The 25,782-nt window shown below is 35.0% G+C and overlaps 1 protein-coding gene across 2 annotated transcripts in view; it reads right to left on the bottom strand.

The window, feature by feature from the left end:
• LOC150103377 (D-aspartate oxidase-like) overlaps positions 1-25,782 on the bottom strand; it is a 160,723-nt gene that overhangs the window by 83,041 nt on the left and 51,900 nt on the right. For both annotated transcript variants that reach the window (XM_090398110.1, XM_090398111.1), the window contains exons 3-5: positions 23,036-23,159; positions 13,709-13,788; positions 6,774-6,839 (exon numbers count right to left, since the gene is read on the bottom strand). In XM_090398110.1, coding sequence (XP_090254236.1) covers positions 6,774-6,839; positions 13,709-13,788; positions 23,036-23,159 — 270 coding nt within the window. The remainder of the gene's footprint in view (positions 1-6,773; positions 6,840-13,708; positions 13,789-23,035; positions 23,160-25,782) is intronic.

The following is a 25,782-nucleotide window of genomic DNA, read 5'->3' as shown; positions in this document are numbered from 1 at the left end:
ATTCCATGAAAAGCCTTTCATATTTGTATTTACTACGGTGTATTGTCGTGGCTTTCTTCCACCGTATTCTATGGCAGGCATCCAGCGCATGGTCAGCAAGACCAGAGTGGCTGTATTGATGAAACCAGATGTAGTCCTTGTGTTCTGAAATTCTGATATTTGCTGTCCTGCCTGTTTGGCCAAAGTAGGACAGCTTACAGCTGCAAGGGTATACACCAGGTGGTTCTAGGGGGGGGGGGGGGTCTTTAGTAGAGCAGATAAGGGATGCCAATTTTTTATATGGTCTGTAACAAGAAGTTAAGTCATGTTTTTTTAGGATTTTTGTAATTTTTTTCCGAGGTGCCTCGGATATAGGGTATGGTGATGGATTTAGAGTAATCCTTGTTGTGAGGGGGGGGGGGGGTTGTGGTTTACTGGTTTCAATATTTTTTGGATTTTTTTTTTTTGGGGGGGGGGGGGGGTAGCCATTGGCTGAGAAAGTGTTGAGAATGTGGGTTCTGTGGTTAGGGCATTGTCATTTGAACAGATAAGTTTAGCCCTGTTGTGTAGTGTCTTAATGACTCCATATTGTTGCGAGGAGGGGTGGTGGGATTGTTGGTGAATGTATCTGTCTGTATGGGTGGGTTTTCTATAGACTAAGAAAACCAAGGTTCCATCAGGCTGGCGGGTGACTAGTGTGTCTAAGAAAGGAAGCGGTTGTTTTTTTTTCCTCTTCCAGGGTGAATTTGATTCTGGGGTGTTGGTTGTTTAAGTGTGTTAAGAAGGAGAGGAGTATATCAGAGCCATGTGGCCAAATAGCAAACACATCATCAGCACAGCGAAGCCATATGGTTGGTTTTTGTGGGGCTGAGGCTAAGACTTTTTCTCCAAAGGTCTCCATAAAGAAATTGGCCAAGGGTGGGGAGAGTGGTGAACCTATGACTGTCTCCTCGATTTGTTTGTAGAATTTTCCCTGCCAAACGAAATAGCCTGAGTTCATGTGAACTGAAGTTGGGTTGAGATATCGGGAGAAAATTTAGCTTGGATTAGCTCTAAAGTTTCCTTGAGTGGGACATTTGTTAATAAGGAGGAGACATCAAAGCTGATCTTACTTTGGCCAAACAGGCAGGACAGCGAATATCAGAATTTCTGAACACAAGGACTACATCCGTTTTCACAAGTACAGCCACTCTGGTCTTGCAGACCATGCTCTGGATACACGCCACAGAATACAGTGGAAGAAAGCTACAGTAATACACTGTAGCAAATACAAATTCTAAAGACTATTCATGGAATCAGCATCAGCCCTAAGAAACTCTCCAAACCTCGACAAATTTGGTTGTATGAGACTGCCCCAAATTTGGGAGGCTTACATCAGCAGACCTTCAGCCCACGGCCAAGAACACCTACTCAGCCCACTAGGGGCACCATCAGGACTTTTAGGAGAACAATAGCTTCATCACTTCATTCTCAGTTACTGTGTTGTAGTACCTATGTGCACGTGCCTTTTTTGTAAGTTCCTTTTGAAGATGGCAATGTGACGTTGCCAAAATATCGGAAATATTTATTAAAGTGTAATTTAATTTATATTCTTATCTATGTTGTCAATTCCTTAAGTGATTTAGTAATAAGATATTATAATTTATTTAATACAACTGAGGATAACAATTTCCCACACTTTTGGAATAGTGAGGTAGTCGCTATGATTCATGTTAGGTCTACAAAGTAGAGCTTCAGCACTTTCTTTGTATAAAAATTCATGTTTATATATGGATCTATGCAGCAGCTTGGGGTTTTTCCATCAGATCCTGAGGTTAGTGTCTTCAACACCATGTTGTGCCAGGCCAGATTTTTATTATTATTATTATTATTACCCAAGACCAATGGAGTCACAGACTCATCTAGAAGGTCCCTTTTGTCATAAACACAGCTCATCCATGCCTTAAACACATTCAAACTTATCTGAAGACACCATACTCTCAGGCAAGGCATCCCAATCATTCACAACTCTGCATGAAAAAAAACCTGCTTCTCACTCCCAATGCTCACACCCTCTTTATACAACTTCCAGGGATGACCTCTGGTTCTCCCCTGATCTCCCACCATGTTCTGTAAAACCTCTAAAACACTGATTCTATAACAACCCCTTACTAACTTGTACGTTTCTATCATATCACCCCCTCTTCTCCATATCCACTAGACTCAGTAAATTGTGTCTTCTCAACCTTTCCTCATATTTGACATTCCACAGATTAGAACCTACCTTAGTCAGTTGCCTCTGGATCATTTCCAACATCTCTTTGCCCTTTTAAAAACCAGGTTCCCAAATCTGTGCACAGTAGTCCATGTATGGCCTAATCAAAGCCCTATAAAATAGAACAAGAATCTCCTTACTTACTTCTACAAGTCAGTGTCCACAACATCATTCCTAGAATTCTTTGTGTTGTCCTCATAATTTTGGCAATGTGTCCCCTAAATTTCAGATCCTTATCCACTGCCACCCCAAGATCTCTTATTTCCTCCACTTCCAACAATATAACCCCACCAAGCATAAATTCCACATCCCAACTTTGTTTCCCAAATTTTAAAACCTTACATTTTGCAACATTGAACTCACATCCCTCTTTCCTGTGCCCATTCACTCGATTTATTCAAATCTTCTTGTAAGACCACAACATCTTCTCTACTCTTCATAGTTGGTCCCAACTTTGCACATCTGCAAACAACTGAATATCTCCATCCAAATCCTTGCCAATATCATTAACATACTAGTTAAACAGCAATGGCCCTAAAACAGATTCCTGAGGCACACCACTAGTGACTTTCCTCTTCCTGGATATTGCTCCTCCATACACAACTTGCTGATACCTATCAGATAGCCAGTCTCCGATTCAAAGCACCAATTGAATATCCAACCGTGTCCGCTCTAGTTTGACTATCAACTTATCATGCGGTAATTATTATTATTATTACGGGCAACTCCAAGGAGTCGATATACTCATCAAGGGAGGCCCTAACATCATGTCAAGAACAACTATTCGACATTCACACGGTATCTATCATACAAAAAGCCTTTGTGAAATCTAAGTATACTACTACTGTATAACCCTCTCCTTTCCTCTGTCCAAGGAAGCTGTCACCTGATTGTAATAAGTAAGTAAATTACTAAAGCATGACCTTCCTTTAGCAAATCCATGCTGTCCATCAATGATAATACCATTGTTATCAACCCAATTCTGGATCCTAGTTCTCACCAGCTTCTCCAGCAACTTAATCACAACACCTGACACACAGATAGGCCTATAATTTGATGCTCGAGTTCTATCACCTCACTTATGAAGCAGCACAATCTTGCTCTCCTTTCGCTCCTTTGGAACTCGACCCAGTGCAAGGCTCATATTAAAAAATATGTGAAGGCAGATGTCAACTCCCTGGCACATTCCTTCAGAATACATGGTGATATATTATTATGTCCCACAGCCTCATTAACATCAAGTTTTCTCAATTCCCCATACACCTCTTACTCACTTACTCAGTCTCTCCTGCCCATCATCAACTGCTCTTAATCTCTCCATGATGTCACATTCACAAGAATGAAAGACCTTTATGAACTGCTCATTAAGTATCTTCACTAATCTTCCTCAGCAATTATTTATACCATTTTCTCCAGTCAGTATCATCCTTCCATAGTCATTCTTTTTTTTTTTTTTGCTGGTTACATATTGAAAGAACTCACAAGGATTCTTTTTGGCTTCATTAGATAACTGCAGCTCATACTCACTTTTTCTACCCTTACCAACCAAGTCACCCTCCTTGACTGGTCTTTGTAATCCTCATGGAATTGGTTATTACCACTTCTCTTATGCTGCCTCCATGATGCTTTTTTTTTTCTCTATATCGCATGCGTAATCTCTTCATTCATCCATTTCACACCTACCTTATTTCACTTTCTGACTCTTCAAATAAATACATTTAGACACTGCTTCTACTAGATTGTTCTTGAATACCCCCCCCCAAGCTGTACCGATCTCTTTTCCAGCTAACTCCTGATTCCATGCTATACCTGCAAGCTGTCTCCTGAGCTCCTCATAATTACCAGCCTTGTAGTTCCACATATACCCTTTTCTCACAGAAGTCCTCAAACTGCTGGCACCCATCCAGGAAATCACTTCATGGTCACTTTCACCAAATCCAAGATCCTCGATCCTCGTGTGCCCTCTATTACATACTGTCTGAGGTAGTTGTTCCTCAAAATCTCAAGAAACTCATTTTCTTTACTTCTAGTTGCTATCTCATCATCCCAGTCTATATTGCCATAATTAAAATCGCCCATAATGATCACCCTTTTCTTATTTGCTTGGCTAATTTGATTATACATTTCATCGTCACTACCATCCACATTACCAGGTCTATAACAACATCCAGCTAATTATTTCATTCTATTCACCTCTATCTCACAGCATACTGCCTCAAAACCACTATTTCCCCTCTTGCATCTCTACTTTGTTATGGACATAACTCTTTCTCTATCATCAATAGCATACCCTTTTCCTTTTTACCCTTTCTATCCTCACAAAAAACATCATACCCTTCCATCTCTATTCCTGTCAGGATGTCTTCCTCATCCAACCATGTCTTACTTATTCCAACAATTTTTGCATGAACAGACTCAATTAATGCAACCCTTTCATCTGCCTTGTTTCTTACACTTCTAGCATTTGTATACAAATACAATCTTATTACTGGATCTATAGCTAGTTCCACTGATACCAGTTATTTGATGTGACTTCTCCATGCTTAACTCGAGCCATTTCTTTTTCTCCTTATTCATCTTAGAACTTTCTTGAAATCTAACTGTTTTCCCTTGATCCCAGGTCATCCCCTTCCCTCTTTGTGTGAACATGCATTCGCATCCTCTTGGAGTATCTACCTTTCTCACACTGTTTTCCTCTGTCCACTCTGAGCCTCCCTGTCTGTCTTGCACATCTGTTCTCTCATTCTGTATACTCATGCCGCTCACTTCCTCATTGACAACCACCTCTTCAATCTCTCTCTCTCTCTTGTCTTACTCTCCCGTTCTTCCACATTGCTTTCCACTTGATCAGATTCATTCTTTGCACTCATTTCTCTACCTTCCAGCAGCAGCAGCAGTCTCTCCAAGCAACTCACACACACCAAAATCACTCAAATGCAGTCCATCACTCCTATACAGTTCACTTCATCCTTCAAACTCATTCCACACATTAACAAACTGCACTCCTTTCTCTTCAGACATTTCTGCTAATACATCATTCACAATCCTTGCTCTCAGCCTCATCTCACTACTGTCATACCTGGGCAACATGCTTACTACCTTTCCTATCACACTATTCTCTTTTATCCATCTCAACAAACTCCTGATATCCAATCTGGCATATTTTTGTTCACAGTCAAGTCATTTGTACCTACTACAATACCAACTCTTTTGCTCACTTACCTCTCATATCTAATGCCTCAATCACTACTCCTTCTATCTCCAGTAAAACATACTTTGTGCATCCTCTCATCCAGCACACCTTTAATAATTGAATTGCCATACAATGCCACTCGCAGGTCTTTCATTACCTCTTTTATATCCACATTATTTGTTTTCATCATTTTCACTCTTCCACACATATCTCAAATAATCCCGCTATGAGAATTAAAAGTCCTGAAGTCATTAAACCAAAATAAAAACAGTTATTTACAATGGTATTTACAATTTAAGATTACAATCGAAAAATGAAAATACTTCTTTGCAATCGCAATACATACTCCCTCAATCTCTTCAGTGTCTAAAATCTCTTAGATTCCATAAAACATAGTAGGCAGTTCATATATGGCCTAATAAAGGTCTTGTGCAGTAGAAACATAATCTCATTATTTCTATTTCTTCACTGTTTAACATAATTCAAAACTGAACTTTTTTTTTTTTTTTTTTAGTAAAACATACATTAGACATGCTAAAAATAAGATTAGTACAGTAATCCACCATTTATCTAACTATACTGGGAATGCAATTTGCTGTTCTGGTAATTGAAGCATAATTATTTGGTACTTTACAAGAAGTTGGTTGACATGTAAGTCGATAAATTCAAGGGCTGCTGTTTTGAATGGTAAATAAATGGTAGATTAATGTAGTTTAGCATAAAAATTAGGATTAATGTATTCTTATATTTCCCTGCTTGTTACATAGCATCTTGAGAGAGAATGCACACTAAAAACAATAAAACTAATTTCAAAGAAATTTCTCCTTTGTAATGTAGCTTTACTATCATACTTCAGAGACCAAGTTGGAATGGAAGCTGCACTATATGCTGTCAGTAATCTAATGATCTAACAAAAATTTTAACCTATCCACTAGAATATAAATAATACTCATCATTCTCACCAACACTTTGAACTATTCCTTAATCAGATTTCTCCAAATACACTAAAGATGTATGCACACATCTTTAGTGTGTGTGTGTGTGTGTGTGTGTGTGTGTAATCTTTAAAATATGGTATTGATTACTAATTTGGAAATGTTTTATTTGATTACAGAATCAATTTGAATTTTTTTTGTATCATTTAATTTATAATTTTGACATAAATTCAATGAGTAATTAATGCTCATTTACTGCATTAACCATAAGTAAATTTTTAAAATTCAACAATATGCAAAAAAATTCATGCTCCACCTAAATTATACTTGCCATATTCACATCTAGTTAAAAAAAATTGTTCTTAGTCTACACATTTTAAAAATATTAACTGAAAATAAAAAATGTTCTTACTTATTCTTCATCCAAAGGAGATAATATCTACAGTCTATGACAAAGGTGGTGTAAAATACTCCATGCCTAATAATAAAAATAATAATAATAAATACACACACAATATGGATTATTGATTTGTCATGCTTAATAACTGTTCGATACAAATCCATCTTCAGCTTAAACAGTATGCTTGAAATATCACATAATTCATAAACAGATTCTTGTGAACAATTTTAATATAACTGCTAAGTTTTCATTTAGTTAATATATAGTGAAGTTTCTAACATTGTTTGGATTTCCACAAATGACTTTCAATGGACCTGGTGACAACCCCATAAAGAGTTTTCAAATTACTACCTAAGCATGTTAAGTTCTTGATTATAATATCCATTTTCACCTAATCACTAGTAAAATACATTTAGTTTCTTGTTGGAAGTTTTTTTTTCTTTTTTTTTTTTCACTTGGTTAGACTATAAATTATATATTTAGTTTAATCCTTTATCCAAATATAAGCAAACAAAGTTTGCGCCTGAAGTATCTTCAGGACTAGGGCAACTCGTAGCAAAGGTGGATAAAGCTTCACATCACTTGCCTTAGTATCCCATAATGCAAAGCACATCTCCTTGCAGACATATAATGCTATACATTATGGGAAGGATTACTACCCAGACTGGTTTTGACCTTTAATGATGTCTCTTCAGTGGGAGCCAGATCCAGAGGTGATACCAAGGTTGAAGCAATGCAGAAGTCACGTTTACCTATGCGAGTTGTCAAAAGGTGTCACACCTTATTAAATTACTCTGGATTAGAGAAGGAGGTTGGAAGTTTTTTTTTTCACTTGGTTAGACTATAAATTATATATTTAGTTTAATCCTTTATCCAAGTGTAAGCAAACAAAGTTTGCACCTGAAGTATCTTCAGGACTAGGGCACCTTTGCTACGAGTTTCCCTAGTCCTGAAGATAATTCAGGCGCAAACTTTGTTTGCTTACACTTGTATAAAGGATTAAAGTAAATATATAATTTATACATTTAGTTTCCTGGTAATTACGTTACATAGATGGATGAATAAGTGCAGTACAAATTCACTATACTCATCCACCACTTTCTTAAAAAAAAAAAGTCTGCTCTATACAAACTGATCACATCTTTGTATAAATTCCACAAATGGCCAGCATTTGTACTGTTGATGGGCCCTCTGCTCTGTGAAAAATCTCTTCCACATTAACCTGATACAAACCAACCATTAACTTATATGTCTCAATCATACTTCATTTCTTCTTGTCCTGTTCACCAGGCTTTTGCAGAAATTCCCTCAATCCTTTCACTTATCCACCATTCCAGAGATCTGCTACCACCTTAGTCACTCTTCACTAGACTCTTTCCAAAATCTCATAGTTACCTTAAAAGCTGAGGACTAAACATGCACACTATAGTCCAAAAGGTAACCTGATCATAGTATTATACAGAAACTGCAACTTTTTTTAATTTCAACATGTCAATTCTCATCATTTCGAAAACTCATTAGGATGTCCTCATAATCAGTTGCTAAATTTCAAGTCTTTGTTAAACATCATTCAGAAGTATTTGATCTCCCTATTCAATGCATCACTTCTAAGTGAACAGAAATCATACCAGCTTTGCATTTCAATTTTCAAAAATTTACACTTTGCAACAATGAACTATAAATGTTACTTATCTATCCATGAAGATACTATTCGAATCTTCCTGGAGAGTTACAGTATGAGTTTTGATCTTGGCAGTTCTCCCAGACTTTGTATTTCCACATTTCTTATCCCAAAGCAGTATCACAATATCATTAACATATAAATTAAACAGTAATTTAATTTATATTTTAATGACCTTAAAACAAATCAAAATCTGCAAAATCTATATATATTACTATATATCCTCTTGGTTCAATTCATCTCTCATCTTTTTTTAATATGCAAGTAAATTGCTAAAAGATGATTACCTCATGACAAACACATTTGCAGCTTGTACAGAGAATCCTGTAGCATATCATTACTGATTTTCCTCTTTTGGGATACTGCTACTCCACATATAACTTAATCCCATGAGACAATCTCCTATCCAACTCACCAATCTGTTACCAAAACTTCAACCAACCATCCTAATTTAAACACCGACTTGTTATGCAGCAAGTTGTCAAAAGCCTCTGCAAAATCTATATATATTACTATATATCCTCTTGGTTCAATTCATCTCTCATCTTTTTTTAATATGCAAGTAAATTGCTAAAAGATGATTACCTCATGACAAACACATTTGCAGCTTGTACAGAGAATCCTGCTGTGATCAGTAAATCCTTGTTATGTCGTTGTTTTCTCTATATGATACCTTGTTCTACCTCTAAATAGCCCGCTTTCTAATCTACTGTTGTGCCCTTAAAATATTAATTCAGTACTATTTCCTTTTCAGATATTGGCAAAATTTATTTTTATGCTGCGCCAGCCAATATCCTATAACAGAAGAGACTCTTGTTCCGGGAAATAATTCTAAATTCTAAAGGGATACACACAATTATTAATCTTATGCTAGCGCTGTGCAGATTCAGTTAGCACCTTATTGCTTAAGTGACCTGAATCTCACTTAAGCAATAATATCTAATTCCTTCCCGCCAAAAGGTTCTATTTCATGAGTGGTGGTTTGAATTCGTATTCAGGCATAAACTCAGGTATAAGGTACAAAACATGTTTATTGGAAAAGCATAAAACATTTACAGTTAAGAAAATTCAAATACTCAATAGAACAAAACTCACTCTAAGTTAAGGTTCATACTAAATCACAACAATGAATTTGAGTAAGCTAAATCCTTCAATTACGAAAGGATAAGATTAAGTGTAAGCATAACACTACTAGGATATAATTCCTTTCACAAGTTATTCACAGAACACACATTGAACACTTTCATTAATACTCTATCAATAACCATCTTAATTCTAAATTTCATTAGTCAAGCCTAGCCATTCTCAATCAAAATACTGCCTATCAACAATTCTTCTTTGTTCCACGTGGTCTTAACTAATTCAATCAAATTCTCACTTAAAAGTTCTCTATTAGTGTCCTTAGTTTACAGTACACACAAATTTCTTATTCTTCTAAGCGATTTTTAACATAGAATGAAATTCTTTACATTACCGGATCCTTTCTGATTTCATGCCGCCATCTCATTTAGATCTGGATTACCTTACTGTATAGTTATCGGCCGTCTTTGTGCCTGGCGATGCACTACGCTTTTCTTTGAATCATTTCCAGACTGTGGCGTGCTGTCTACCGCTCCACAGGAAATTTTCTCCGTTCTCCTCGATGGGACTTTATTCAAAGGCTCGATTCTGCATAGCCCGTCGTAACATGATCAGCTTCGCTTGGAAACCTTCAAGCGTTCTCAAGAATAGCCCTCGTCGTCCAACATCACAGTAGTTGACCCACCGCCTGCTCACGAATCCCCCCCCCCGACAAAAAACTCCAAAAACTGGAATCCAGGGTCCGAAGAAGAAAAAAGGCCTGTAATATGGCACTCATCGTCTTTTATTCACCCTTTCAGGTGCCCTCTATTCGATGTGTTTTTTACCCACGAACCCCATCGTTTATGCCCCTTGGGTGATCCTACACTCTCCCTAATCTGTTAGGTTACCCCTATTCAAGGTAGTCATTCTGATGTAACTTTCTGTGTAGGTACAACCTCCATCGCTATGCTCGACTCATACAGATTATATGTGCGATTATTCCGGATTACTACTTATTATCTTTCTGGAAATTTTGTAATGTACTAGACAGCTTAATGGGATTTACAAATAACTTAACAATTCCCTTGCATAATTCTTACTATTCTGACACAAAATTCTCTGCCCCTCATTTTAGTTATACAAGAATAAATTTCAATATATGGCACATATGGACTACATATTATTACATAACATAAAGAAATTTTTCATAATTATTAGCTGATGTGCAGGTATCTCCTTAATTAGTAATATTTATCATGTTAAATCCTGAATAAAGAATTTACTTGTAAAGTTCTCCATTCAGGATCTAACATTCTGAATCCTAGTCTTCACCAGTCTTTCTAATCTAATTCCAAGTACAAAGATTGATACGGAATTTGAAGCCTCGGTCTGTTATTAACTAACTTTTCCATATAAGGTACTAATGTACTGCAAGTTGACCAACCAACACCTCTCATGTATGGGCACAACATAGAAAAAAAAACAAATAAAGTCAATAAGATGTTATCTTTCTGAAATTTTTTCATGTGGCTCCACTAAAATACAATATAGCAAATGCTCATATTCTTAAGAGGCAGCCCTAGTATAAAAGCACTGGCTTATTCCTGTGATATTTATAAATAAATTAAAGTAAATTTCACAGCTTACACATGTAACAAAAATTATACAGAATTTATTCAAAAACTCCAATATATTTCATCCAACATTATGTGGACATCTTCAGGAGATAGAATGTTAACTACATTCAAAAGATGAATCAGACTAACAAGTCATAAATCATGTGTGTATTAGCTCAGGGTTTCCCAAGCGGGCTCCGCGGAGCCCTAAGCTCAACAAGTGAAATTCTAGGGCTCCATGAATTTTGTTTACAAACATTCACTTATTTATTTATTTTTAATTAATGAATTGAATGTGATTCATTAATTCATGCAAACATATCTCTGTGAAAAGATGTTCACACTATATGCAACTACTAAATATAGAAACAGGCTAAATGCAGAAAACGATATGATGCTACAAGTTATATCTGTGATACCAGACTTTGAAACACTCTGCAGTTCAAAACAACAACTGCACTGTAGTCATAAAAATGCACTTACATTTTTTAAATTTATGGAGCATTAAATTGTAAAATGGTGATTTCTTCCTTTTTTCATGTTTATTTTAAAGACTGAGTTGTGAGGGCTCCACAAAAAAATTTTGCTTGCCTTTAGGGCTCCACTTTAGCAAGAAGTCTGGGAAACCCTGTATTAGCTCATGTCTCAGTCGCAGCTGAAGTACATGATATTACCCTATTAGAGTTCAAAGGAACAACTGTAGTAAGTTGCATAAATAAAAAAAATAATTAAAATTAATTATGAATTTAAAAAAAAAACTTAAGAACAATTAATAGTGATTGCTTCCTAAAACTTGAATATTGGCATACAGTCCGATCAGTTTGGGATTGAATGATCGAATTTAAACTTTCTAGAGTGAAGAGGATTTTTGTCTAGTTCCAAAGAACTCTGTGCCTGGTGTCAAGGCCAAACTTGTCAGATTCCAAAAATGTAATAGAGTCTTGATGTTCTTCAGTTCTAATCAAGGTGGAATTCCTTGATTTCTCAAAATGACTCAAAATCCAGCACATGTTCTCTCTTTTGTTCAGCATTTCAACATTTGGGGACCCACTTTGCTGAGAGCTTCTGCATGTACACATGTTGGTGGATAATGATCCTAACTCATTCCCTGGATATCCTCAGTCTTTGAAATGTTTTTGGCTGCTATTCGTCTGTCATCAAGAATCATGGCATGCACTGCATCGATATTTTCACATGTGATCACTGTGGAAGGTCTTCCTGACATAGGTGCATCTGTTTTCTCAGGATGCCCAGTTTTAAAGTTGCCACCCATCTGGCAACTGTTGGATATGCTGGGGCATAATCCCCTAAAGTCTTACACAGAGTTTAATGAATTCTCAGTTGTGAACTTTTCTTGCACCATGTAAAACTTGATGATGGTTTGCACCTCTGTGTCTTTGAATTTCTTCAAAACCTCAGACATGTCTTCTTATTTATCCTAAAAGAAAAAGAACAAATTATTAAAATATGATGAAACATGGGGGGTAAAGGGTTTTAAGATATGTTCTTTCTTGTGGTTATATCAGTAGTTTTAATATAATTTTTGCTCTAATTGTTTATCAGAACTTTTCAGCTCCCCCCCCCCTCATAATATGTCTACTGCACATGTTCCATTAAAGCTATTAATTTATGACTAAAAATTAAAACATAAATGATATATATTCAGAGATACTTTGAAAGTATAACAACATAAATTATGTATATTCAGACAATACCTTGAGGTTGATCTTCTTGTTCTCATCTCGTTAATGTTAAAATTTTTTTGGAACAAATTTTGATCAGACATCGTTGGTAAGTATAATATCATAAACCAAATCCATAAAAAAATAATAAATTACAGGAGGTATTTAAAACCAAACTGTAGCATAAAATAGATTAAAAATGCATGGACCCCCCCCCCCCAAGTCAATAAACCATGCTGATATACTTCAGCATGGTTTTGAGGAATGTTCCGAGCAGGTAATGACACTAACGTTCTTACTGTTCAGGTGATGAGATAATAAGAACTCATCAAGAGTGCCATAAACTTGCCTGGAATATTCCCTAAAACATGTTGAGGTATTTCATTAAGTCCTACTGGCTTATCAATATTGAGTTTACTTAATTATTATGCACCATCTGCCCCCCCCCCCTACATAATTTTGTCCTCACTTAAACTATTCACAGTATCATGCTACCAATAACACATTAGCACAAACTGCTAAGTAAATACTTCAACTACATCTTCTGAAGTAATTACCTGTCCACTATTTTCATCAACTACTATAAATCATCTCTCCTTAATCTTTCTTTCTTCTGGCCACATATAGAATAAAAATAGCTTTCTCTGGGACTTTTCTTAGCCAAACTGGTTAGCTATTCACATGTGTTTTTGCTTTCACTGCCAACAATGCACCTTCCTGGATTGTACTTAATACTTCAAATTTAGATGATTATTGCCTCCCACCTTATCCTTATTATGCCTGCCTTAATACTTTCTACCACAAAAGAATATTAAAACACTTATGCTAACAAGTGCAGTTCACAGCACTTCCATTCGCCATTGCAATACATCTATGAAATTATTCTTTAAAAAAAAAGTTACCTACCTAAATTCTAATGGAAACAGGCTCAACTCTTTCTGACTGAGATCTCTGTAGTCTGGTGTTAATTCTTCAAGAATAGAATTCTAATATTAGAAAAATGTAAAAATAATTAGCACGATAAAGTTCTATTTTAAAAACTAAATATAAAATTGTAAAAAAAAAAAAAAAAATTGGCTAATGCCTATTTGTTCCCGTATAGGGAGTAGGCGGGGCCATTTACCCTATTTAACTTAATTAAAATTGTAAATAACAAAAATCAAAAATACAGAAAAGTGAAATCAAAATATCTACAAGACAAATTTGGAACAATATGCAAGTTCATTACACCAGGAGTTCACAATAGAGAAAAAATGCCCTAAAACAAATCTTCTTCTTCTTCTTCTTCTTCTTCTACAGCTTCTCCCACTTAAGTGGGGTCACTGTTGATAATGAGTCTCCTCCACACCTTCCTGTCTTGGGCTGTCACCACATCCAAGTTCTTCATCTTCAAGTCCTCTTCTACCAGCTCCCTCCATCTCTTCTTTGGCCGCCCACGCTTCCGCCTTCCTTGCACATCCATCTGCATGACCCTTCTTCCCACATATTCGTCCTCCCTCCTCATCACATGACCAAACCATCTCAACCTTGCCTCCTGTATTTTTGCTCCTAAGTTCGTAACTTTCACTGTTCCCCTGACATAGTCATTTCTCAGATGATCCTTTCTGGTCACACCGCACATCCACCTAAGCATTCTCATCTCTGCTACTTCCATCCTGCTGATGTTATTTTTCCTCAGGGCCACAGTTTCTATAGCATATGTCATAGCTGGCCTCACTACTGTCCTATAAATTTTGCCTTTCAGATTGATCGGCACCCTCTTATCGCATAACACTCCAGCCATCTCCCTCCAGTTCCTCCAACCCGCTTGTATCCTGCATCCCACTTCCTTCTCAGCTCCTCCATCTTCTTCCACTGTTGAACCTAAGTATCTAAAGTCTCTCACCTTCCTGATGACATTTCCTTCCAGCTCCAGATCTGTCTCCTGGCCACCGCCCACTGCGCAACACACATATACTCTGTCTTACTTCTGCTCAGTCTCATACCTCTCTCTTCCAGTACTTTTCTCCATCTTTCCAGTTTAGTTTCCGCTTCTTCTCTTGAATCTACACACAGCAAGATGTCATCTGCATACAACATTGTCCAAGGTGCATCTTCTCTCACCTCCTCTGTTACCACCTCCATCACAATATTAAACAGAAACGGACTTAATGCTGACCCTTGATGAAATGCCCTAAAACAAATATTATATACAATTCTCCATTTTGCCTAATAGGAGAGTAAAAAAATCAAATTATCTGCATTAAACATTAATGCAGTGGTGTATTAATGTTTAATGAATCAGTAGAACAGTCAACAATAAACTCTGTAATAATACCAAAAGTGATTAGTCCTGCATGGTAACCAGTGATAGCAATCAATCCTCAGCCTACCCACAGTATTACAATATGTGCCATAGTTTTACCATTCATGGGTGGGATTATAATAAACATGTACAAAAGGTACAAGGCACTCAATGAAGGTTCAGAATGATGGAAAATTATTTTCTGTTGACTATCAATCAACAAGTTGCAATTTAGCACCCATGCAATTGGAGATGATGACAGTGGTATGACCATGAAACTATCATATTATGTCTGCTATCTTCCATTTGCAACTGGGCCCATTACTATTGAATTTGAAGACAATAAAGATTGGATGTTAGAATAGAACAGCTACTCCTCTCCAACAGCTGAGATGCCAAGAATAAACATGCAACACACATCAGGCAATTAACTTCTCAGGCTATTACACTTGACAAGAAATTATATTCTTGTTTTAATCCTTTACCCAAATGTGAGGAGAAAGTCACTTCACTAGTCTACTTGGTGAAGCCTCAATAAGTCAAAACCAGTCTGGATAGTGGCCGTTCCCATAATGTTTTTGCATTATGGGAAGGGAAACTGTTCAGATACCTCTCAGAGTTCAATGTTTGTGGCACCACAAACAGAGGTCTGAGACTAAACAGGAATATACATCACACTGCCAGCTCAGAATTTCATAGTTGGTGTTATGCACTCTAGTAAGAGAGGTTCGCTGGTCATCTGCCACACCCATCTATCTACTCATAAGAGAGTGTAGTGTGATTTGTAACTCTGTAAGACAGTTTTCCAAGCTTTCATGTCACACTGTAAACATTCTTTGCACCACTGAAGACAATGCTGCATATTGGTTTGCGTAACATAAAGCTTGCATATTAAGGGTCCTACCATGGTGTAGTGAGCCTCGGATCTGAATTTTTGTGCATATTAGTGAGATGATTCAGTCAATGTCTGGAACTCTACATTCAGCATGGTGGATGACAAATGTCGGTTTAACATATTATCCTTCATAGTCCCTATGGTCAGATTCAGTGATTGTGGTTGGTCATTCACTGCAGGATAGCACTTGCAATTGACTTCCTTTGCTTCAGTCTCACTGACTATTGACCTTGGATGGCCCAATTTGTCAACAATTTGCTGAATAGATAAGCCTGCAACATGGCATCCTATCACAATGCCTCTTTCAAACTCTGTCAGTTCTCTTCTCCCAACCATTTCACCCAGACACAGTTGCACTGACTTGGGAGCATCATATTCCCCCAATTTATACTGGCTACAACATGACTCATTATATGGCACAATGCATCTTGCCCATGGGGGGTGTCCATTGACTTCTTTCCAAGCAATGTATAAATAACATCTTACAGCATATATTGCAAAAGCAAATAATGATTTCATGTTTATTTCCTTAAGATATAACTTGCAAATTGCTTACAGGCCTTTTTTCCCTCACTATGAATCAAAGACAGCATAGATATCAATGTTAAAAAAAAAAGAATTAATTAGCAAAATTCTAGTAACCTGTTGATCTGAGAGGGCTCTCTGTGAATATTACCACCGATTTCTGTTTTAAATTAAGAATTGTGCTTCAGTTAATTTGTTCTCTAACAACCATATTTAATGCTCTTTACTTAAAAACTCAAAAATTTAGGACTTTGAGTTATGAAGCTTAGCAATCCTAATTACAACCCTGTAAAGAACATATAAAAATTTATGTATATCCAACTTGAAAAAGAATGAAAAAAGAAAAGGATTTTTAGTACTATTTATTTAAATTCTAAAAGAATTTGGCATTTTTTACAGAATGAAATTTTATATAGGCATGAATGAAAGGGATGTGTATAAAGAAAGCAATTTTTAAAATTATTATTATTTGTGACACCTACTGTACAGCTCTCAGTCTTCACCACTACACACCAAACCTCTACTACCTATCATCTACATCAAAACCATCTACCACCCACCAACACCACAACTAGTATTTTTTGTCTGTAAATTGAGTGTGTTCCGAAGGGCTGATTTGTCTGTATAATCTATATATTTGTTATTCTTGACATCCCCAAGGACTCATTGCAGGAGGTCACTCTATCCCACACAAGCCACCACCTACTCTACTTATTCCTCCATCTACATACAGTGCCACTATCCACTGACCACTAATAGCATTCCTCTTACTGATTTGCTGATATGAAGATGAAAAACAAAAGTTTCCAGATGAAAAAAACCCACTGTTTCAGTATGAAATTGGCTAACCTACTTTCAACTGAAAAAGTTTATAAGATTCTTCTTGTCAATCATGTTCAATTATCAAATACTTTTCTAATGCAAGACTGATTCATCATCATGCAGATTTAGGCCTAGCGTGGCCTGTTCTGCCCTTAGAAGTCATCGTTGAATCTTTTAGGAGGACGTCCTGGTTTTCTTTTTCCTAATGGCTTGTGCTTTAAGTAATTATTAAAAACAACACGTAAGTCCACAGTAATAACTTTAATTAATAAATAAGGTAGATATTTCCTACTAAAAATAATAGTACATCTTCAGTGTTACAAACAGATAGGAATAGAATACAAGTAACGAATATTCGGTGGATCACCTATTTAAAATACAATGTTGTCGCGAGCTAGGAAATGAAAGAAATTAATAAATAATTAATATTTAAGATAATTAGTTTTTTAATGATTACATAAAATAAAAGTCTCCCAGATCTTCGAGAGAGAGAGGCAATCATTTCGATTTAAATTCGGTCGGTGTAAAAAAGCTTCACAACTTTCTTTAAAGAGGCGTTCATATTTAAACCTGCATCTATGAAGTAGAATAGCTTTATCCCACTGGATATTATGGGCAGTGGTAATACTGTGTTGTGCTAGACCAGACTTCTGAGGTTTGTTGTAATCAATATAATATTGATGTTTTTTAATTCTTTTTTCCACAGAACGACCATTTTGTCCAAAATAAGAAACATCGCATTCACAAGGAATTTTGTAAACGCCAGCCAAAGACAGAGATGACAGTTTATCTTTTGTAGAAGGCAATAAGGAAGAAATTTTGTTGATAGGAATATAAGTGGGAATCAATTGGTACTTTTTTAAAATTCTACCTATAGGTTCTGATATTCCTGGAATGTAGGGGATTGGAACTCTGCGAACTGTTGAAGAAACTTTAGGTATTGGAACATAAGATTCAATTATCTGTTGGATTTGATTAGGGTGATAATTATTAGATACCATTAACTTTTTAATGATGGAAAGTTCTTGTTGTAAGATTTCTGGAGAAGAGCAAACTTTATGTGCCCTATTAATTAGAGATTTAAGAATGCCAAATTTTTGAGATGTATAGTGAGCAGACTTTTTATGAATGTATCTGCTAGTAAATGTGGACTTTCGAAAGACGCTTGTAGATAAGGTACCAAAAGAAGTTCGAGTAAGCAGGATGTCCAAAAATGATAAAGTACCAGAATGTTCTTTTCCATGGTGAATTGGATACGAGGATGAAGGCTATTTATCTGTTGTAGAAAGGTGGAAAGCTCGTCTTCAGTATGTGACCAAATGGCAAAAACATCATCGACATAACGATACCAAAGAGATGGTTGAGGGTGAATGGATGAAAACATAGTCTCTTTGAATTGTTTCAAAAAATAGTTAGCCAAAGGTGGAGACAAAGGACTACCCATGGCAGTACCTTCAACTTGTTTGTAGAACTTGTTTTTCCAACTAAAATAACCTGAATGGATAACAAATTCAAAAATTTTTGCGATATCTGGAGGGTAATCTTCATATAATAAATTGACTGTGTTGGCTAATGGGATATTGGTAAACAGAGATACCATGTCAAAACTGACTAACAACTCAGACTCTTTGATTTTTAAATCCTTGATTTTTTCCAGGAAATCTGTTGAATTTTTTATGTAGGTTCTTTAATGTCCAGTGAGAGCACTTAAAGAACGAGACAAGACTTTTGCAATTCGGTAAGTAGGAGAATCCTTTCCATCATTAAAAAGTTAATGGTAACTAATAATTACCACCCTAATCAAATCCAACAGATAATTGAATCTTATGTTCCAATACCTAAGGTTTCTTCAACAGTTCGTAGAGTTCCAATCCCCTACATTCCAGGAATCTCAGAACCTATAGGTAGAATTTTAAAAAAGTACCAATTGATTCCCACTTATATTCCTATCAACAAAATTTCTTCTTTATTGCCTTCTACAAAAGATAAACTGTCATCTCTGTCTTTGGCTGGCATTTACCAAATTCCTTGTGAATGCGATGTTTCTTATTTTGGACAAAATGGCCGTTCTGTGGAAAAAAATAATTAAAGAACATTAATATTATATTGATTACAACAAACCTCAGAAGTCTGGTCTAGCACAACACAGTATTACCACTACCCATAATATTCAGTGGGATAAAGCTATTCTACTTCATAGATGCAGGTTCAAATATGAACGCCTCTTTAAAGAAAGTTGTGAAGCTTTTTTACACTGACTGAATTTAAATCGAAATGATCGCCTCTCTCTCTCTCTCTCTCTCGAAGATCTGGGAGACTATTATTTTATGTCATCATTAAAAAACTAATTATCTTAAATATTAATTATTTATTAATTTCTTTCATTTCCTAGCTCGCGACAACATTGTATTTTAATAGGTGATCCACCGAATATTCGTTACTTGTATTCTATTCCTATCTGTTTGTAACACTGAAGATGTACTATTAGTTTTAGTACGAAATATCTACCTTATTTATTAATTAAAGTTATTAATATGGACTTACGTGTTGTTTTTAATAATTATACTATGCCACAGGTCCCTCTAAAAATAAGAATCACTGTACTTTAAGGCTTGTTTTTTTTGGTAATCTTTCTATTTTCATTCTTTGAACATGTTCCATCCATTTATGTTTATATTTTTTATTTTTTCTATTACTGAATCTTGGTTTAATTCTTTCATAATTTCTTCATTTCTTTTGTGATCAAATAGAGTATACTTCGCAGTTTTTCTCATAAACTTCATTTCTGCTGTTATTAATCTTCATTTGTCTTTTTGTTTTATTATTCAGATTTCACTTCCATACAATAAGACTGGTAGGGCTAATGTATTGTATACTTTTAGTCTAGTTTGTTTTTGAACTAGGTTTGGCTTAAATATAGAGTTAATTACACCTGTTATTTTTAAATATTTTGCAATTTTTAGGTTTATATCTTTTTCATATGTGATCATACATCCTAGGTAGTTAAATGAATTCACCTGTTCTAACATCTTGTCCTTTAAAGGCCATAGTTTTTGATTTTTCTGTTGATATTATCATACCATAATCTTTGGCAATCTCATTTAGATCTAAAATAGCTTTCTGTAAGTTATCTTCAGAATTTGTAATTATTATTAGGTCATCGGCAAAAAGGAAAGTGTTTAAGTTCACAGTAGGAGAAAGTTTAATACCTCGATGGAAATTTTTATTCCATTTTATTTCATTTAGGTAAATATTAAAGAGAGTTGCTGAGAGGGGGCATCCCTCTCAGATCCCTTGGTTTATCTCTCTCGTATATGATAGCTTATGATTTAATCTTATTTGTATTTGATTATTTTCATATATACTTATGATAGCTTTTAGAATATTATTTGGTATTTATCTTTCTTTTAATATGTTAAATAAAATGCTTCTTTAAACTTTGTCAAATGCTTTTTCAAAGTCAATAAATGTAATATGTGTTTCTAAATTGTATTCTCTTCTTTTCTCTATTATTAATTTTAGGCAAAAGGCTGGGACTATACATGATCATCCTTTTCTAAATCCATTCTGTACTTCTAAAATAAAGTTTTCGGAATATTTCATTAGTTTGCTGAAAGTTTATTTTTCACTTGGTTAGACTATAATAAATTTAGTTTAATCCTTTATCCAAGTGTGAGCACACAAAGTTTGCACTTGAAAGTATTTTCAGGACTGGGGTAAGGTGGTACAACACCTGGTAGCTCATTGCAAAGGTGGAGCAAGCTAACATAACTCCTATCTCAGTATCTCCCATAATGCAAAATACATCTCCTTGCGGATATGTATAATGTTATGCATGGAAGGGCCACTGCCCAGACTAGTTTCGACCTTTATTAAGGTCTCTTCAGTGGGAAAGGTCGAAACTAGTCTGGGTAGTGGCCCTTCCCTTAATGCATAACATTATACATATCTGCAATTGGATGCGTTTTTTTGCATTATGGGAGAGATACTGAGATAGGAGTTATGTTAGCTTGCTCCACCTTTGCAACGTGTTGCACCACCTTACCCCAGTCCTGAAGATACTTTCAGGTGCAAACTTTGTTTGCTCACACTTGGATAAAGGATTAAACTAAATTTATTATCATTATTTATTATCAGAATATTAAATAGCAAAATAATATCATTAGTTTGCTATTTAATATTCTGCTATATATTTTGTAACAGGAATTTAGTATACTTATGCTTCTATAATTTTTAGGGTCATCTCTATTACCTTTTTTAAAGACAGGAATCACAATTGCTTTTTTTCCATTCTATTGAGGGGTTACCAGTTGTATAAATTTTATTTAAAAATAATAGGATCTTTCTTTGAATCTTGTTCCTGCATATTTATATAGTTCTGAACCTAGCTTATCTTCTCCAGGTGATTTTAAATTTCTTGTTTCTTTCAGGCTGATTTCTAATTCTTCTTCTTTAGTTATTTTGTTTTCATTTTCATTAAATGTTTGCCAGTTGTCTTTTTTAAAATATTTATCTGTCCACAATTCTGTGTAAAAATTTAGAAATTCTTCTAATTTCAATTTGGTATTTAATTTTATGTTTTCTTTAATATCTGCATTTAGGTATTTCAAAATCTTATATACATCAGGTCTTATTTTATATAAATCATTCTAAATTAGAAACGAATTTGTTCCATGATTCTCTATGTCTTTTTCTGACTTCTCTTTTAGCTATGGCTCTCATTCTTTTATATTCAATTTCATCTTCTAATCTTTTACTGCTTAACCATTTATGATAGGCTTCTTTTTTTCATTATGATTATCTCTTTGGTTGTATCATCCCATATCTTCAGTTTTTTCCTTTTATTGAATTTTTTGATCTTTCCTAAGCTTTCATTTGCTGCTGCATTTAGTATCATTTTTATATTAATTTATATAAACAAACGTTTAAATTTTCTTTCTGTTCTTGTTACTTGTAGCCATTTAGGTGGTAATCTTAATGAAGTGGTCACTACTTATTTCATATACTTACTCCATGAACTCTAACATCTAATGTAAACTTTGATGTCTTTTCATTTAAGATAAAATAATCTAATATTAATTTCCATCCTCTTGCTACCCAAGTATATTTATGTATGTCTTTATGTTTATAGAAAGAATTTTATTTTTAGGTTATTATAAACTACAAAGTCAATCAATTTTTTACCATTCCTGTTTAGAGTATGTTCTCCATATATTCCTATATTATTATTAATTTTCGTGTTTCCAATTCTTGCATTTAAGTCTCCTGCTAAAATTACATAATCATTTTTATTTATTTTATTATAAATATTTTGTAGCTAGTTATAAAATTCAATATTATCCTGTTCTCTTCCTTCTTCTGGGGCATATAAACCAATTATTGTTAAATAAATTCTATCTATTTTTATTCTAGCTTCTATTATTCTTTCATTCCATAATTTATAATGTTTTAACTGTTTTGAAAAAGTTTATAAGATTGTCCTTCTTGTCAATCATGTTCAATTATTAAAATCCTTTTCTAATGCAAGACTGATTCATTAATTACTTAAAATTTAAACTGAACCTCATTAATCCTAAAGAATATGTGATAAATCTAAACAATTTGGAGAAAATACAATTATCAATAATTATGGGAAATTATTCTATCTGTTACATTTCTTAACAATCAACAAAATCTTAGACATTTAAAGTATACAAAAAATTCTAACCTCCAATAAATCTCTTCTAATGCTACTGAGATGATATCCCGAAACCCGTTGAATTCCAGCAACATTTGCATCAGATGAATCTGAAATTTTCTGAAAGTGTTTCCAGCTCTCTCTGCACCACTTCCTAAAGAGTTGCATACAATTTATAAAATATGTAATATGAAAAAAGTTATATATTCAATACCAGCTAAGTATTATATTAATGGAACTGAACTACAAGAAACTGATGACTAGGGATTTGGGGACAGAGATATGAAGATCATAGGACATATTACAAGTTAAGATAGCTCATAAAAGATTACTTGAATGTTGAAAAACACCTTCACAAGTAAAGAATAATGAAGTTATTATCCCCCCCCCCCCCCACAAGACTTAGATATAACCACATCTGAATGACTGTTCAGATTCAGTGCAGGGTTTCCTGTATATTGCTCTGTAGAGAGATAAACTGAAGGTCTGTGAGATTACAAAATTTGGATGATAGACAGAAAGAGGAGATCTGATAAAAAACATGCAAATTAATTAAAGGAATTTTTAAGCAGGAGATGGAAAAGGAAATTTTTCAGTATAATGAGGGATTGAGGAGAACAAAGGATCAATTTTTTGTTCACCCTGGAAGTCCATAACTTCCAGTTGTGGAATGTGAGGACTAGATTCTTTGCTTGGGGAGTAGTAATTGAGTTCAATGGGTTACCAGTAGTTGGGAGTTTTGTTAGTGAATGAGAGCAAAAAGAGATGTAATAGGCATTTTATTATTATTATTATTATGTGACACCTCCAGGGAGTCCAAGGGACTCATTGTGGGAGGGGCACCTATTCTATAACTCTGTCTCCACCAACTACAATGAACCACAACTACTATCATCATCTACACCAATGCCATCTATCACCCTAAACTAGATAAGGATAATTTACTGACAGTTACTGATGTGAGGAAGAAATTTTCTATTTTGAATTGCATCAAACTTGCTAAGTGGACGTTATCAGAAATGAAACCATCAATTTCTTGACATTTTTAATTTAATTTATAAAATGTGAAAAAACTTTCTACAATTTCTCTCGTTCTTTCAATTCTAACTGTTAAATACGAATTACAACTTAAGCTATAGACTATATACTGCTCTTCATAATATTCTGTTTACACCACATAACTGTAATGTTTTAAACAGCTTTTCTCTTAGCACTTTAATACATTCCTTTTCCAGGTCTCTAAAACTTCAACACAGATCCCAGTTATGTTCTCATTATTTCTGGACTATTTCTCTTAAATTAAAAAAATCTAATAATAGCAACCTCTATTTAGTCTGAACTCAGATTGCTTTCCAAGTTTCTCTTGGCTTCTTCTCAAGTATGCTTGCATAAATCTTCCCTGAAACAGTAAGAAAATTGCTTTGTAATTCTCACATTCAGTTTTCTCTTTTTCTGGCTCAGCACTATGAGAGCTCTACTCCAATCATCTAGAATTCAACCTTCTGAGCATGCCTTCTGTGATACAGCACAGCTACTGTAAGCTGTGCTGTATCACATTCATATTTCCATATTTGAATATTACTGGTTGAATATAATCTACAACCTTTATACATTTCAGTTAGTGATGGCTTTTTCTACCACAAGTACTGATATCTACTTCTGACTGCATCCTGTTGAATATTTTCTGCCACCTTTCTGTCACTGCTTACTTCATTTAACAATCTTTCAAATTAATGTGGGGCAACTAACAGACTGGTGATGCACAACACACAGCCTCTCCAAGCCATGCAAACCCTACCTTACAGTGGTGCAACCTGAGCATCCTTTCCACTTTTCACAAATAGAAAGGATACTTTGGCAACCTTGGTGATTATTGCTGCCACAAATGCATACTTTCCTATTTGGAGGAAATGCCAACTAGAATATAAAGTGGTAGATTACTTTCATTTCCTAGTAAAACACCAATGTCCTGCTTATTTGGAATCTGACATTTTTGTTGCTATGTTTGGTTTTTAGAGCAAGATTTCTGATTTCTATCTCCCTTTTTTCTTACATTTGATGGGGGTAATGGCGTTGTGACCATGCTGAGCACACTATATAGACCCCCAAACCTCTCCCATCTGAGGAATTATACAGTAGTAAAATGGTTCAGTAGGTCAACCACTAGATATACACAGTTGCAAACCCAATGACAATGCATGCTTGATCTCAATTAACAGATAATCTGCTGGCACCAACCATGCCAAGTCATTATCTTGAGAGAGAGAGACCAAGCATAATAGAATACAAGGGCACTGCTGAGGCCATGCACTGAACCAATAAACTTGTTGCTCTGTGTGTGTGGAAAGGATGCTCCTTTATTCTTTGCTCTCACTACATGTCTGTCTCTCTAACTCCTAAACATTAAGCAATAATGATGAAAGTGAACATAAGGAATTTAATTAATACCACTGATAAAAAATATCTTAAAAAAAAACCTGAACAAAGATCCAATCAAAATATGACAAAAATCAAGAAAATCCTATATCAGAAAAACAAAACATCCATTTCATCAACAGCCACCACAGTTTCAACACCAACTTATGCAATGTAGATTATCACTTACAGATATCTAAACTTTGTATTACTCCTAACTGCAACCTCACTAGTTCATCTCAACTTTCTTTACTACACTCTGCAAATCCTTCCACTGGGAATGGAGGCAAAGAGGATCCATGCATTTGTAAAGTTTGATATTCTGTGCCAAGCTGGATCATTTCTATTCCAAATACCAAGTG

Source organism: Typopeltis vanoorti, chromosome 9 (assembly GCF_054136105.1).
Source record: "Typopeltis vanoorti isolate ZY-2024b chromosome 9, IOZ_Tvanoo_1.0, whole genome shotgun sequence".
Taxonomy (NCBI): Eukaryota; Metazoa; Arthropoda; class Arachnida; order Uropygi; family Thelyphonidae; genus Typopeltis; species Typopeltis vanoorti.
This window is presented reverse-complemented; position numbering and strand designations above follow the sequence as displayed.